The 15,999-nt window shown below is 43.9% G+C and overlaps 1 protein-coding gene across 1 annotated transcript in view; it reads left to right on the top strand.

The window, feature by feature from the left end:
- The window catches only part of LOC120999497, a gene marked incomplete at both ends in the record, with an annotated part of 53,392 nt that extends 52,004 nt beyond the window's left edge, over positions 1-1,388 (top strand). Inside the window, 1 exon segment of the mRNA XM_040430453.1 lies at positions 1,251-1,388. Within this exon segment, the coding sequence (XP_040286387.1) occupies positions 1,251-1,388 (138 nt within the window).
- Between the last annotated feature and the right edge of the window lie 14,611 nt (positions 1,389-15,999).

The raw sequence follows: 15,999 nt of genomic DNA, 5'->3' as shown, positions 1-15,999 counted from the left end.
CTGTATAAAGAGTACCCTGGTATGGTTATGTCCCAGTCATTTCTTTCATTAAACCATGTCTCCGTAACAGCCACTAAATCTACATTCTCAGATGCCATTATTGACCCAAGTTCATTGATTTTTTTACCTAAACTGCGAGCATTTGTAGACAGGACTCTGAGCTTATCATTTCTTAACCTCTGTGCTTCTGACCTGTTCTGGCATTGTTTCGGGGGGCAATTGGACTCTTTTATTTTCACTCTTTTGCCCCCCCTTCCTAGTTTAAATACTCTTCCGCAAATTCTTGGAGTTGTTCACTAAGTACATTTGTTCCTTTGAGAGAAAGATGCAAACCATCTTTTTTGTACAGTTCCTTTCTATTCCAAGTAGAGCTATCATGAGAAACAAAGCCAAATCCTTGCTCTTGACACCATTTACCAAGCCATATGTTGAACTCCTTTATGCGCCTCTGCCTATCATTCTGAACATTATGCACAGGCAGAACTTCAGAAAATGAAATGCTGGATGCAAAATCCTGTACGTCATTACCAAGTGTGATAAAAGTATTTTTCACCTCTGACACTTCATTGCAAGCCAGGTCATTTGTCCCTAGATGGACAAGAACATCCACGTCCCCTTCCTGCTTTGCTTGCTTAACAATATTAATAATACGTCTTCTATCTCTTCTAGCAGTAGCCCCAGGGAGACATCTCACAAAACCATTTTCTTTAAGCTCCACACTTCTTATGATTGAATCACCCAGCAACAGCTGCTTCCTTTGAGACTTCACTTTATCTTTTTTGTTGCATACATTAGACATAGGAGTCGATGGTTTCACACCCTCTGTGCTTGAGTCCATATCCATGTTGTCCTTACATTCTGAGAGTGCTGCAAATGAATTATGGAGAACCACCGACTGTGGGACATGTCTTCTATCCACCACTCTAAGACTTCCAGAACCTACAGTAACCCATCTGCCATTTCTGGGGGTCCTCTGTGGCAGCTGCATTGCAGCAGTCCTAGCTGGAGTTTGTTTAACAGATAATTTAAATATTTCAGCTTTCAAAAATGCAATTTCCTGCTGCAGTAAGGAGAACTGTCTACAGATCTGACAGCATCCGAATCTCCAAAGAGTGGAACATGAAATAAATGCACAACCAAGTATGCGGTGGCTGTGCCCACCAGAGACCAAACCGCAGAATCGGCCGCCGAAGCTGTCTGTAAACACTTTATACAGGTGTTCGGGTGTCCACGGAGGATACATTGACCAGGGAGCATGCTTTCAGGGTACTCTAATGAATGAACTGTACCAACTGTATGGGATTGAACGCTCCCGAACCACTCCATATCACCCACAAGGAAACGGGGCGTGCGAACGCTTCAATCTCACCTTGCTTCAGATGCTGCGGACTCTGGAAGTCAAAAAGCCCAGTGGCCCGCATACCTACCTGAGTTGATGTGGGCCTATAATAACAGAGTACACAGTACCACCGGATACTCTCCACATATGCTCATGTTTGGACGAGCCGGACGGGAGATTGAAGATCTCCACATGCCTAACCCGATGGAGCCCCCACCGAGAAGTACCACCGCATGGGTGCAGGAGCACCGCCGCCGGCCGAGAGCGGTACACAAGGTTGTGGGAGAGCGCCTGGGACAGGTGGTACACCCTAACCCAAGACCAGTGCAGAAAGATGGGTATGTCCCTGGTGATCGGGTGATGGTCAAAGCCAAATGGCCGTCAGGAAAGTTGGATGGACGGTGGGAGGCAGTTCCATACACGGTGAAGAGAAGGGTAGACCCTGCTATTCCGGCCTATGAGGTAGAGCCAGTAGGGACAGGGGGACCCTTACGGAACTTACATCGTAATATGTTAAGACGTTGCAATTTTGATGAGCCGGTGTGCCTAGAGGGGGTGCCTCCTCACGCTCAGGGTATGGAGCAAAGTCCCTCAGACGAGGAAGAGGGGGAATGGTGGGTCGTCCCTGCTCAAGTGTCCACAGAGGTTCCGGCTGTGGCAGGTTTGCCACCCAGATGCAGTGCTGAGCAATCAATAGCTCCTCTCTTGTCAAATATGCCTGATGTCCCCAGTATTTCTGAAACCCCCAATCTGAGAAGGTCAGCGAGGCCCAATGCTGGTGTGCCTCCACAGCGCTATGCTCAGGATGAGTTTGTATAGGGAGAGTTGCTGAGTGCGACAACTTGTAGTGGGGTGGCATGTGAGATTGTGAAACAGCTATTTCTGCATAATGTATGTGCTTAAACTGTCATTTGGCATTCCAGGCACTAGAGGCCACTGTTTTGCAGCTACAGCCAGCACACCCTGAGATTTGAATATGCAAAACAGATGATGACTCATGCTGCTGCCTGTGAGTGAACCAGGAAGTGTGTTGATCTGGCATGGTGGTAGAAGGATTGTGCTGTGAGGGACTGAATCCGATTCCATCCTGGCTTGCAGATGTCTGGCAGTTAATGGACACTCAGAAGAAGGAGAGTAGCTGTTATACCCTTACTGAATCCAGCTCTTCTGAAAGAAGGGTTGTCCCAGGAAGACCAGTTCAGTGTGTGGACAGAAGGCCTCATCATCAAGCAAGGCCGCACGGTTGCTAAGAGGTTGGTGGCCATCCCTGGTAGGCTGCATCCTCGGGCCCAGAACGGAAGCAGGTCAGTACACCTGGTTACTGATTGTTACATTGTGTGGCGCCTGAAGATACAGATACTAGCCTAGGCCTAGCATTAGGTAGTTAGTTAGGATTAGATCATTTTGCTAGGCTGTACTGTACTGGACTGCAGCGCAGTCATTGACTTGCAGGCTCTGCTATGTTTGCCATCGGCTAGGGGTGTCCTCTGTAGCGGCACAGCACGACTTGCAGGCCACCATCTGCTAGGCCTGTCCAGTGGGCAGGGACATTGACTGTGGGTCCGGGGATATAGCATTTTCTATGCATGTTTGTATTGTTCTTATGTTATCACTCGTCTAAGTAAAGTTTCTTTTCTTGCATAGTAAGCTGGTGTCAGTGTCACTTTCCTTGTCTGTGACTTCGCTGTATTCTGGGGAGCCCACCCCGGTACACGGCTTACAGCCGCACTGGCCACCAATGCTTTTGAAACTGGGGAGGGAGGGGGGGGCCGCACTGGCCACCAATGCTTTTAATACTGTGGAGGGAGGGAGGGAGGGGGGCCGCTCTGGCCACCAATGCTTTTAATACTGGGGAGGGAGGGAGGGGGGCGCCGCACTGGCCACCAATGCTTTTAATACTGGGGAGGGAGGGAGGGGGGCCGCACTGGCTACCAATGCTTTTAATACTGGGGAGAAAAAGAGACAATGCAGCAGCACTCTGCAAATCAGACAAAGTACAACAATGCTTACAAAAATTATGGTGCTAATACTACGCTTATTTATAAAAGCGAGATGCTTGGACAATGCATTTTGTACAAAACCATCTAAGCCTGTCTGCCGAATGTCAAGGCGATCTCTGTTAGACGGGTCCTAACACTAAATACTACCTGTTATGCGCCATAATGACCGCCATAAAATTCAGGGAGTGTTGGACTCGCTTTTATAAATAAGCGTAGTATTAGCACCATAATTTTTGTAAGCATTGTTGTACTTTGTCTGATTTGCAGAGTGCTGCTGCATTGTCTCTTTTTTTCCTCTAGGTCTTTGCACTGGGAGGTGCTGACTGACCCCCCCTTTTTTTGCAGATTTAATACTGGGGAGGGAGGGAGGGGGGGCCGCACTGACCACCAATGCTTTTAATACTGGGGAGGGAGGGGGGGGCCGCACTGGCCACCAATGCTTTTAATACTTGGGAGGGAGGGGGGGGCCGCACTGGCCACCAATGCTTTTAATACTGGGGAGGGAGAGAGGGGGGGGCCGCACTGGCCACCAATGCTTTTAATACTGGGGAGAGAGGGGGGTCTGGCCCCTGCTGCCTGGCAGCACCCGATCAGGGGGCTGAGATCCACACAATTAACCCCTCAGGTGCGGCACCTGAGGGGTTAATTGTGCGGATCTCAGCCCCCTGTAAGAGATCGGGTGCTGCCAGGCAGCAGGGGGCAGTTATGTACACAGTTCTTAGTATATTCTAACTTGAAGCGTCCCCATCACTATGGGAACGCCTCTGTGTTAGAATATACTGTCGGATCTGAGTTTTCATGATCTAACTCAAATCCGATGGTATATTCTAACTTAGAGGCGTTCCCATGGTGATGGGGATGCTTCAAGTTAAAATATACCATCGGATTGGAGAAAACTCAGATCCGATGGTTTATTAATAGGGACTCAGCCAAAAGTCAGTGCCAGTGATGCATATTACAGCTACATATAAGTCAGTATTACAGTAAGAGAAAATATTATAAAATTATAAAAGTACAAGCCTATATTACTTGGACTTTTTACTAACAACATGCCACCCAAAAAAAGGACACATCAAGTAGGACACAAGACACAGACAATGAAACCCTGCATAACCAAATTCTCAGCAAGTAAAAATCAAAAAAAGAACGGCTGAAAAACAAAGAAAAAAACGAGCAAATAGATCAATTCAAGAAATAAAATGTGGTTAAATTATCTTACTATTTAATATAGATAGTTTCTACTAATGTTTATACACTACTGTTCTAGCGCCCGTTATAACGGGCTTAATGTCTAGTATATATATAATACAGATAGTTAGTGGGAGATAGTCAGTGTAGGTTGTATCCTGATATAGTATAGCTGATAGGTTCTGCTGTCCATACATACATGCTACAGACATAGTGCTGTGTTGTCACTACAATACATAGTGCACCAATCAGTAATATGCAGTCAGACCTGCTAAAATGTGAAGTTTCACGTATTGCACCAAAATATTTGCATCATTAGTGCCGATTAGCGCAATCGCAAATATATTGGAAACTTCTAGCAACTTGGAAAATGTAGCAAAAGTGAGCCACGCCTGTATTGCTCGCACATTACGCAAATATTACATTGCCGATTTTCGCAATCAAGAAAATAATCGCGCATTCTCGATTTGCGAATATATGACGAATATTCTACAAATATTTGCGAAATATTGCGAATTCGAATATTGTCCTTGCCGCTCATCACTAATCAGGATCATCAAAAATGTTTAAAAATTCTGGTTTGCCAGCTGCACATCGTGCCATGTAATAGGCGCTCTGCTGCCGGCAAACAATGAGACATTATAGGGATGAGTGTTTCATTAGCGATTGCTCGTCCCTATACAATCTTCTGTTCTATCTGCCCATGTAAAAGGACCCTTAGCAGAGCAGAGCTATAGACAAGACCTACATGTGCAAGCTCCTGCAGACTAGGCCAGAGTCTAGAGAGTCCAGAGTCTACAGCTGTCAAAGAAGCTACTATATCATCAGAGTACCCCTGAAGAAAATAAAAGATACCAGCCATCTGATAAGATCTAGGCAGTGTGAGATAAAGACAGCAAGGTATACACTTGTTTAAGGCATAAAGACATGGATGCTGTGGAAATGGTTAATTGCACCTGTACATTTTGAGATGGACTGGCCATCCGTATCTAAATTCTGCACCCCCTCAGCCGGGGAATTGCTGAAAGAGTTAACAAAAAACAGAATAGCACGCCTGTGGTTATTTGGAAAGACTGTAAAGTGTCCTTAGAAGCTGAGTCAGGGAGAATTACTATTACCATCTTGCTGCTGCCCAAACACAGCTATTGGAAGGTGACTATGCTGTGATATACTTTGGAACTGTGGCTTTTGTTGCTGTATGAACTACTATGCCCATCATCTATTTAGTAAAGAAAGTATTTATTGCAACCAATGGCCTGATCTTTGATTCTATCATGTGTCTCCAGGCCTGCATCTGCCCTCCTGCCTTGCACCCTGCCAGCCACCTAAAATGAAGGCACACCAACTACCATCAGGCAAGAGCCCCAGAAAGTGAGGGAGTGTCTCGAAGGAACAGAGGGCGCACCCTCCTTTCACTATGCATGCCCAGGGAGAGCCAGTTTGAAGTTTGCCACCATGAACTCAGAACTACTACTAGTGATAAGCGAAAAATTTGATTAGACTGCTTTTCCGAATGTCAGAAAGAAATTTTATGCATGACAAATTACAAAGCGCATTCCTTTGTATGTAGCGGGCGCAATCACGGGGAATGGCGATCTCGCCGCCCCATCACTGAACCCCTCAGATGCCACATTGATCACTGATCACAGCTAGGGATGAGTGAATCGACTTTGGATGAAACATCGATTCACATAAAACTTTGTGTCAATACTGTACGGAGCGAGAGCTCCGTACAATATTAGAATGCATTGGCTATGATGAACCAAAGTTACTGCTTCACGAGACTTCGCATAATAACTTCAAACTCGGGTTCGGTTCCAAGTTCATAGCCACTATCACTCCTCCCAGCCTCGCCCTCCCTCCGGGTCACTGCACATGCAATGAGAACCACTGACCATCAGGACATGAAGACCACTAATGAATCAGCAAAAGTGGGGAGCATTTTCATTATAGCTGTGGGACCTGCTTTACCCTACACATGACTGACTCTGACATACTTTATGGCTCTCTCTTTCAATGCATTTAGCTAAAGCCCCAAATGCGGTAAGCAGGGCCAAGTCTGTTAAAGTCCCTGGGCATAGATGTTAAAGAGTAAAAACCAGGCCATCTCTTGGCTGAGCAGCAGCAATAGTTCCTGTATCTGAGTTGTTTTTCTGTTTGCCTGTACAGTCCTTGCCAGTCTGTATGTCTGACCTGTGTCCATTGTCACGTCTGACCTCACCCTGCCTGAATTCCTGTCGTGGCCTGTCTGTTACCCTGCTTGTTTGATATCAGATTAGTTTTGTCCTTGTTTTGTCATCCAGTCTGCTGTTCCTGCTCTTGTTCCAGTCTGCCTGTTGTGGTGTTCAAGAGACCTGTGTTTTAGTCTTAGTTCCTTTTCAGACTGTGGTTTTGTGCATTTCCTGATTCTGCCTGTGTTCACCAGGACCATTACAGGAGGTAGCGGTCTGGTTGCTAACCCACAGCGAAGTCGACATCCCTATACAGAGGATAAAGGGTGAATAATGGGGAGGAGCCAGAATAACACCCTTAGAGTTTGGTCCAACATCAAACTGGTTACTTGGCACAGTGGTTTAACATTACCACTTATCTGCCTTGATCCATAATCAGCGGATCTGTAATACCATAATTTTCTCCTTTTTACTTCCCTAGTATCATGTGCTAGAGACAAGTGCTACAGTGTCACGACCATGGTCATGGTCGTGACTCCCCCACATGCAGTTGCCTGCGGTTTGGTCTGTTGTCAATCACATGGTGAGGATTGCTGGTATGTTACCTCACATGTGGTTACCGCTGGCAACATGATTGTATTCACAGTATAGCAGCCTGAGCTGTTGCTAGGCAGCTTGCTGTGAAGGGCATGCGGTAGCACCTGGCAACCTCTCTTCATATGTGTGCACTTTCCTTGTTTGTTGTGCACGAGGTTGTTGTATGTGTGTACTGTGAGACTTTCCTTCACTTGCGGTTGTCTGTGGCAACGTGTGGTTTACTGTACATGTGGTGGCAGTGTCTCGGCCTTCTGGCTGTTCCCCAGGACATGGTTGCCACGCATGTCGTTGCCGGCGGTAACAGCTGCAGTGTGATATTTGTGTGTGTATTCCCCTTTAAGTGTTTCACTTCCCTGGTTGGTGTTGGAAGGGTTAATTCCCTTTCCCGTCTGTGTCTGTGTGGCCACTTTGGGCTATAAGGCCTCTGTGGAGACCTGTAGCTGAGGGGTACTCCAGCCTTGTAGTAAGCTGGAGGCATCCTCCTGGTCTCTAATACCATCTGCCAGTGAGGGCCACCCTTGTGGTCATAAACCTATGTATTGATGTTATTTTATGTTTATGTGGCGTCTGTTATTATTGCAGCAATGGATCTGGGTTCCTGTGTGTTTATGTGTGTGTGCTGTGTGCTTTTATGTTTGGGTGTGGACATCAGCCTGTTAGCACGGGATCCAGTCAGTGTTCCTGTGGCAGGTCGGTGTGGAAGTGCTTTTCAATCTCCTGCCATATCCATAGGCTGTTTATGTCTCTCGTCCCATGCAGCTTGGTCAGTTTAAACTCCTGTTCGTCCATATCCAGGAGGAACAGGTTGTCTTATCCAGCTCCTAGCTCAGGGATCTGTCCAGGGCTAGTAGGGAAGCGAGGTTCCTGAGTATGAGCCCTCCTACCATCAAGGTCGGCTCATACAGCTAGGAGTCAGGGTCAGATTAGGGATGCGCTAGGAGGTGACCTGCTCCCTAATTCTGTTGTCCTGGTCAAGCAGCTTCCACTTAACTTAACATCGCACAGATTAGAGTTACCCCCACTCTAATCCGTGACATACAGACATCAATTATCACCACAAAAGCAAAGTCCATGGCTATGTAAGAATGTGCTATGAAGTAATTTAATTTTTGCACAACTGTTGAAGACCATCTATGGAACATGAACAACTGCAAATCAGCACTGCTGAACTAAAAAAAATGATGTCACACATATGAATCTTAAAGGTGTCAAGATAAGGAGACATAACCTATATGAAAGCTCTCAAGTCTTAAGATCAGAGCGGCACAACAATGTTGTCATCAAAGAACTGGAAAGATGCCATGGCTCTCACTGGGGTCCCACACCCTTCTCTAACAGCTGATTGAATGGGTTCCTGGGTGTTATACTCATTACCCTCCAAAATCTATTTTAATAAACTAGCCACATCTCTCAGTCTCCATGTCCCGAAATCTCAAATCTAAACTAGCTATGAGCCCTTGTAGATTTGAGCTATAATTTACACACTTCTGGTGTAAATTATAGTAAATCTGCTGGGTAGCAGAGGCCGTGAGCATGGTGTAAAAGCGTAATAAATGATGCGTGCACTAAAATTTATGACTTTTTTATGCCATAAAACTGGCGTAGCACCATTGAAAAATATCCACCATTCTGTTTATCTATTGTGCTACTTGTTGTTGCTGTCTTTTATTTCACATGACTCTTTTCTTATCATCAATCCCATTTCCTCTTGGGAAATGTTCTATTGGGATAAGTATTTACTGTGAATAGACAATTCCATCTTTAAATCAGGTATAATTACCCATTACTAAAACATAGATGACATCCTAGACAAAATTATTACCTAGTGAAAAGTGTAATTTTTTTCAATTTCATGCTGGTTTTGTCAAGAACATTTTGTTTATGTTGTAACCGTGTCTATATATCTATTTTGCTTAACTCTGACATTTCATAATTTTTTTTTAATCTTCGGATTTGTCCTCTATTCCGTGTTTACTTCAGAAAGATGAGTCAATTGCAGATGTAGCCAGAGATAACTGCAAATGATATTCAGGGCATCAAATATTGTCACTTGTAAATCCATTTTACAAATTGAACTTGGTGGTAGGGCCTTAAACAAAAAGCTGATACCACTTTAGGATCCAATGTAAAAACTTAAACTGGCTAATAGAGGGGGTTCTTGACAGGGGACTTCCCCTGTGTCTGCTATAGCAGCTATACAGGGGACACTGAAGTCCCGGTCTGGTTCTTCATCTGCCAACAAGGCATTGTGTAATTCCCTAGACCTGGGAGTACAACAAATGGTTAGTAATCTAATGCTTTGCAATATTCATGTCACTTTGTTCACCAGCAGATGGGGTACGGTTGGCAGTGTTTGGCAACAGGAATGGGACTTACCATCCCTTTCCTCTCTTCTTGGTAGGAGTGGCCTGGTCTAAATTCCTGCCAAGGGAGGGGCTCAGCTAGTTAGAGCCAGGTGGAGTCATAGAGAGGAAATTCAACAACCATTGCCCCAGAGAGACTGTTGGGTTCTAGGCTACAGAAGATATGTACACTACAACGTTCAGTATTTGTGTCAGCAGAGTGATGAAGCAATCAAGCTATCAAAACTCTGCTGCAAGGTGGTGGGAAACACATTAAGACACCACCACTGCAGTTCAAAAGAGGCATAGCTTGAAGCCTGCATCGTACAGTGATCACTTACAGCCACAGGTGCCAGAGTGAAGGCGTAGGTAAGGGAATCAGGAGAAAGACATTGCCAGCTAGCAAACCTCTAAATGTCATCTTCTGCCACATTGTCAGCCACCATATCCCATTATCTGGGAGGAGAAATTGCACTTTGTACAAACTGCTGTTGGATGTGCTGCTATTTGTTTCTTGGACTCAGTAAAGAAAGAGGTTTTTTGGTTCCTTTACATCACCTATTTACTGCACCAAACCCTAGGGAGCGATGGCCTGAGGTAGGACATCGTGACACATAATTTCATTAGGCCCACTCCCATTCTCTGCAATAGATCCTCAGGGGCTCATTGTAATTACATGGAGATCTCATGTTAAATGGGTATTCCAATATGATGAAGGTATAGGGCAGTGGTGGGGAACCTATGGCACGGGTGTCAGAGGCGGCACTCGAAGCCCTCTCTGTGGGCACCTGCACCCTGGAAAAAGTCTATAGTGTACCAATAAGCCTTAGACTTTTCCTGCCATTCATCAGCACCGAGCGCTCTATGAACAGCACAGGGAGCCCACTGAATGTACATGTAGGCAGTTTATTATAGCTAAATGATTAAGTACATGGAAGATATACTATATTGGACTGTAGTATTCAGGTTAAATTGCCGTGTTGGCACTTTGCGATAAAACTCTTAACGGTTCGCCATCACTGGTATAGAGGATAACTTTTAGATAAATGCTAGTGTTGCTTGTGTGCTCTGGTGCTCTACAGAGACTTGCTGTATAGGAATACTTACAGAGCACCCGAGCACAATGGAAGTCAATGGGAGAACTCGAAAATTAAACCAGGCACCCCTGCTCTGAAGAAAGGAGGGTGGCGGGACTCTAGTTCGGCTTAGGAGTCCCTGCTCTGACTCTGTATATAGCTATGTCCATATATGGAGTCAGTGCTTGGGGACACCCCAGTGTATTTAAATCTAATTTAGCCTCTATTGCTGAAAAGTTTCTAGCGGGATTCATATTCACAACCTTCTACATTACAGCCAAGAATCTTAACCACTACACTATAGAGCTACATGACAAGTTACTTAAAAAAAAAAAAAGAGAGACTTCTGCTGTATAGGAGTATAGGAGTACTTACTAGTAGTAAGTATTCCTATACAGCATAAGTCTCATATATATATATATTTTTTTTTTAAGTAACTGGCCATGCAGCTGTATAGTGTAGTGGTTAACATTCTTGGCTGTAATGTAGAAGGTTGTGAGTTCAAATCCCACCAGAAACGTTTCAGAAATAGAGGCTAAATTAGATTTAAATACACTGACTCAACATAGCGATGCTCGAGCCAAACTGGTATTTGCATGCTCGCCCAACACTAATAAGTGCATTGCTAAGCAATAGCATGTAAAAAGGGTCAAATAATGTCAGCAGGTTAGCGATCTATCAACATCCAAAGGGATTACTCATCAAATGTATATATAGTAGGGAATTGATGGTAGATGTGTGCAGAAGCGTATGGGGCACAGACCATTGACTCAAAGAGACCCAGATATTTCACCAAAATTGTCTCCATCAGTTCAGCAAGCAATCATAATGCAAAGCACCTGAATATAACTGATAATCTTTTCATGCTTCTTAGTATGAAACTACCCAATAGGTTGACAGTAGTACATTACAGTACCATGGAATATAAAGTGGCCATTACCTGTTGGCAAGTAAGCTATGACCAGAAGCATATACCCATGTTTATAAAGTAGGCGCATAACTGGTGATCCGTAGAATTCATGTAGTCTTAGTGTCTACTGGACTATGCAGTGTACTCCCAATATCTTGTGTTACATGCAAATTCCTGGGCCACTGAGTTCTACATACAGTTGGTAATGATTTATACAATGAAACAATAACTAGAGATGAGCGAAGTTTTGAAAAATTCGATGCAGAAGCTTCACTGAATTTTGAAGAAATTTGATTAATTGCTAATTAGTTTGTCATGAATTGTTATGTTAAAACCCTATTCAGCCTATCCATCAATGGGACCATTTTTAACAGCCATTTAGACAGAAGTGCACCCATCTAACAACCATTACAAACAGTAATACGCTAGTGCAATATGGTCTTTTGCTCCCGCAGAGGCAGTCCTCTCCACTCTGGAGTGGAAAAGACCTGCTGAAGGACTTGTTCTGAGCGTGATGACGTCACCACATGATCATGCTGGGAGCACGCATTGACTTCATCGTCACACCCAACGCAGGTCCTTCAGCAGGTCTTTTCCACTCCAGAGTGGAGCGGACTGCCTCTGCGGGAGCAGGCGGATGAGGTGAGTATTTCTTCTTTGTTCTTTCTAAGACAACTCTAGCTAACATTTTAGGAAAAATGATGCGTTACCATGAAGTGCAAAGAAATTTGACTTTGTGGCAAATTTTTCCTAAGCTTCGGATCCAATTCTGCTTCGGATGCTTCGATTCCCACAACACAAATAATCACACATGCGTATTAAGATCTGCATCAGGGTATTAAAAATCCCTGAATTTTCTTTAGCAAGCATCAATGACCCCTAATTCAAAGATCTTATAATTAAGTAACTGCTATGAGCAAATAGTTTCAGCACCTCCAGGAGACGTCATCTGTAGCTCAACAGAGTTATGTGTCCATGTGTTGTCCATCATTGATTCATGCTCCAGATTGGCATCCAGTCTGGAGCTCAGGCACATCATTTTATTATATACTTCTGTGTTGCACAAAGCCATAATACAATGGGCATCATCTTCTATGGGCTCAGACTGTAGGTCAATGTTCCTCACATTTTTCAAGCAGTCACATAGAAGCACTAAATTACAGCAAGGGTAGATTCTGTAATGAGGACCTGTAGGTACTTCAAGTGCCACCTTCAGGACTCTGGCTGTAGCTGTATGGCATCTATATGACCCTTAGGCAAAGAAGTACATAGATGGGCTAAAGCAAAAAGAAAATGCTCAGAATTCCCTTCTATAAATATCTTGGACATTGGATCCAAATATTCTCAATTTTCAGATTGAAGAAATGGGTTTGGCATTCGACACGCCTGGATGTTGATTTCGTTGGGCAGATGCTGTTGGCCGTACATTCCCCCTGCAGTGACCACTAGAGGGTAAATGCAGTATGACAGTTGGCTAATCATGTAATATACTGTACGTATGAACATCTTTGTTAGTGGCTGTCAACCCTAGCTTGATAATGCCCATATGCCCTGTTCTTGAGAGAAGAGCTCTTTAAGGAAACATACACTGCAAAAGTAGTTTGGAGACCATAGTATCATAAATAATTTTTATTCTATATTATGATTATGCACATTACCATTCTTCTAGATGCATAACTTAACCAGGGAGATATTTCATGGTGTTCTTTTAACAAAACTCTGGTCTAATTTATTGCAGCACGTTCCTTAACCACTTAAGGACCACAGGTTTATACCCCCCTAGTGACCAGGCCCTTTTTTACAAATCGGCACTTCACAACTTTAACGGTTTATTGTTCGGTCATGCAACTTGGCACCCAAATTAATTTTACCTCCTTTTCTTCTCACAAATACAGCTTTCTTTTGGTGGTATTTGATTGCTGCTGAGATTTTTCGTTTTTCTGATATTAATCAAATTAGATTGCAATTTTCTCAAAAATAGTGTATTTTTAACTTTTTCTGGTAAAATTGTTCAAATCTAATTATATTTCTATACAAGTTTGTGTCAGAATTTATTGTGCTACATGTCTTTGATAAAAAAAAAATCCAATAAGTGTATATTTATTGGTTTGCGCAAAAGTTATAGCATTTACAAACTATGGTACAAAAATGTGAATTTCCGCATTTTGAAGCAGCTCTGACTTTCTGAGCACCTGTAATGTTTCTTGAGGTGCTAGAATGCCAGGATAGTATAAATAGCCCCCAAATGACCCCATTTTCACAAGTTAGCGGAAAATGACACTTTCTGAGGAAAAAAATAATAATAAAGTTTCCATTTCTGCTAACTTCTGGCAAAAAAAGAAAAAATCTCCCACGGACTCACTATGCCCCTCAGTGAAAAACTTGGGGTGTATACTTTCCGAAATGGGGTCATTTGTGGGGTGTGTTTACTGTTCTGCCATTTTGGGCGGGGCTAAATTGTGAGCAACCCTGTAAAGCCTAAAGGTACTCATTGGACCTTCGGCCCCTTTACACACCAAGGCTGCAAAAAAGTGTCACACATGTGGTATCGCCGTACTCAGAAGAAGTAGGGTAATGTGTTTTGGAGTGTATTTTTACATATACCCATGCTGGGTGAGAGAAATATCTCTGTAAATTGACAACTTTGTATAAAAGAAATTAAAAAGTTGTCATTTACAGAGATATTTCTCACACACAGTATGTGTATATGTAAAAATACACCCCAAAACACATTGCCCTACTTCTTCTGAGTAAGGCGATACCACATGTGTGACACTTTTTTGCAGCATAGGTGCACAAAGGGGCCCAAATTCCAATGAGTACCTTTAGGATTTCACAGGGCATTTTTACGCATTTGGATTCCAAACTACTTCTCACGCTTTAGGGCCCCTAAAATCCCAGGGCAGTATAAATACCCCACAAGTGACCCCATTTTGGAAAGAAGACACGCCAAGGTATTCCGTGAGGGGCATGGCGAGTTCATAGAAGATTTTTCTTTTTTGGCACAAGTTAGCGGAAATTTATTTTATTTTTTTTTTTTTCTTACAAAGTCTCATATTTCACTAACTTGTGACAAAAAATAAAATTTTACATGAACTCACCATATCCCTCACGGAATACCTTGGGGTGTCTTCTTTCTAAAATGGGGTCATTTGTGGGGTTTTTTTTGTTGTTTTTTCTCACAAAGTCTCCCTTTCCGCTAACTTGTGACAAAAAGTTCAATCTTTCATGGACTCAATATGCCCCTCAGCAAATACCTTGGGGTATTTTCTTTCCAAAATGGGGTCATTTGTGGGGTGTTTGTACTGCCCTGGCATTTGAGGGTCTCCGCAATCATTACATGTATGCCCAGCATTAGGAGTTTCTGCTATTCTCCTTAGGCCTCATGCACACGACCGTTGTTTGGGTCCGCATCCGAGCCGCCATTTTGGTGGCTCGGATATGGACCCATTAATTTCAATGGGGCCGCAAAAGATGCAGACAGCACTCCGTGTGCTGTCCGCATCTGTGGCTCCGTTCCGCGGCCCCGCTAAAAAAATATAACATGTCCTATTCTTGTCCGCGCTTTGCGGACAAGAATAGGCATTTATCAAGAAGTCAGAAGTCAACACGGGCGCCTTCCGTTTTTTGCGGATCCGCGGTTTGCGGACCGCAAAAAACAGCACGGTCGTGTGCATGAGGCCTTATATTGAGCATATGGGTAATGAGATATTTTTTTTTCGTTCAGCCTCTGGGCTGAAAGAAAAAATGAATGGCAAAGATTTCTTCATTCGCATCGATCAATGCGGATGAAAAAATCTTTGCCAAAAAATGTGCAAAAAAAAAGCTGCGATCGCTAATAAAGATCCAAAAAGCTCAAAAGTGATCTTTATAGTGCCGCAGCAATTTTACTGTGTTTTTGCAGTGATCAGAAAAAAAAAATTCTGTCACTGCGGTGAGGCGGACTGAACGCAAGTGTGCGCACAAGATCAGGCCTGATCGGGCGAACACTGCGTTTTTTGAAGAGCCTAAGGTGACCCTAATGTACTGATATAGATCTGATTGCGATCAGTCTTGATCACTTACAGATACTATATAGTACTAGTGCTGATTAGCGACAGCGATGACGCTAATCAGTGACTAATCAGTGACTGTGGTGCGGTGGGCTGGGCGCTAACTACCTAACAAGTAGCTAACTAACTGGCGGTGATAAGGGACCCTTAGGCCCCATTCACATGTCCGCAATTCTGTTCCGCATTTTGCGGAACGGAATTGCGGACCCATTCATTTCTATGGGGACAGACTTTGTCCCGCTCGGATCCGGAATTGCGGATCTGCACTTCCGGGTCCGCACTTCAGTTCCGCAAAAATATAGAACATGTCCTATTCTTGTCCGC

The sequence above is a fragment of the Bufo bufo genome, chromosome 1 (assembly GCF_905171765.1).
Source record: "Bufo bufo chromosome 1, aBufBuf1.1, whole genome shotgun sequence".
Lineage (NCBI taxonomy): Eukaryota > Metazoa > Chordata > Amphibia > Anura > Bufonidae > Bufo > Bufo bufo.
Note: the sequence above shows the minus strand (reverse complement) of the source record. Positions and strands in the feature narration are given on the sequence as shown.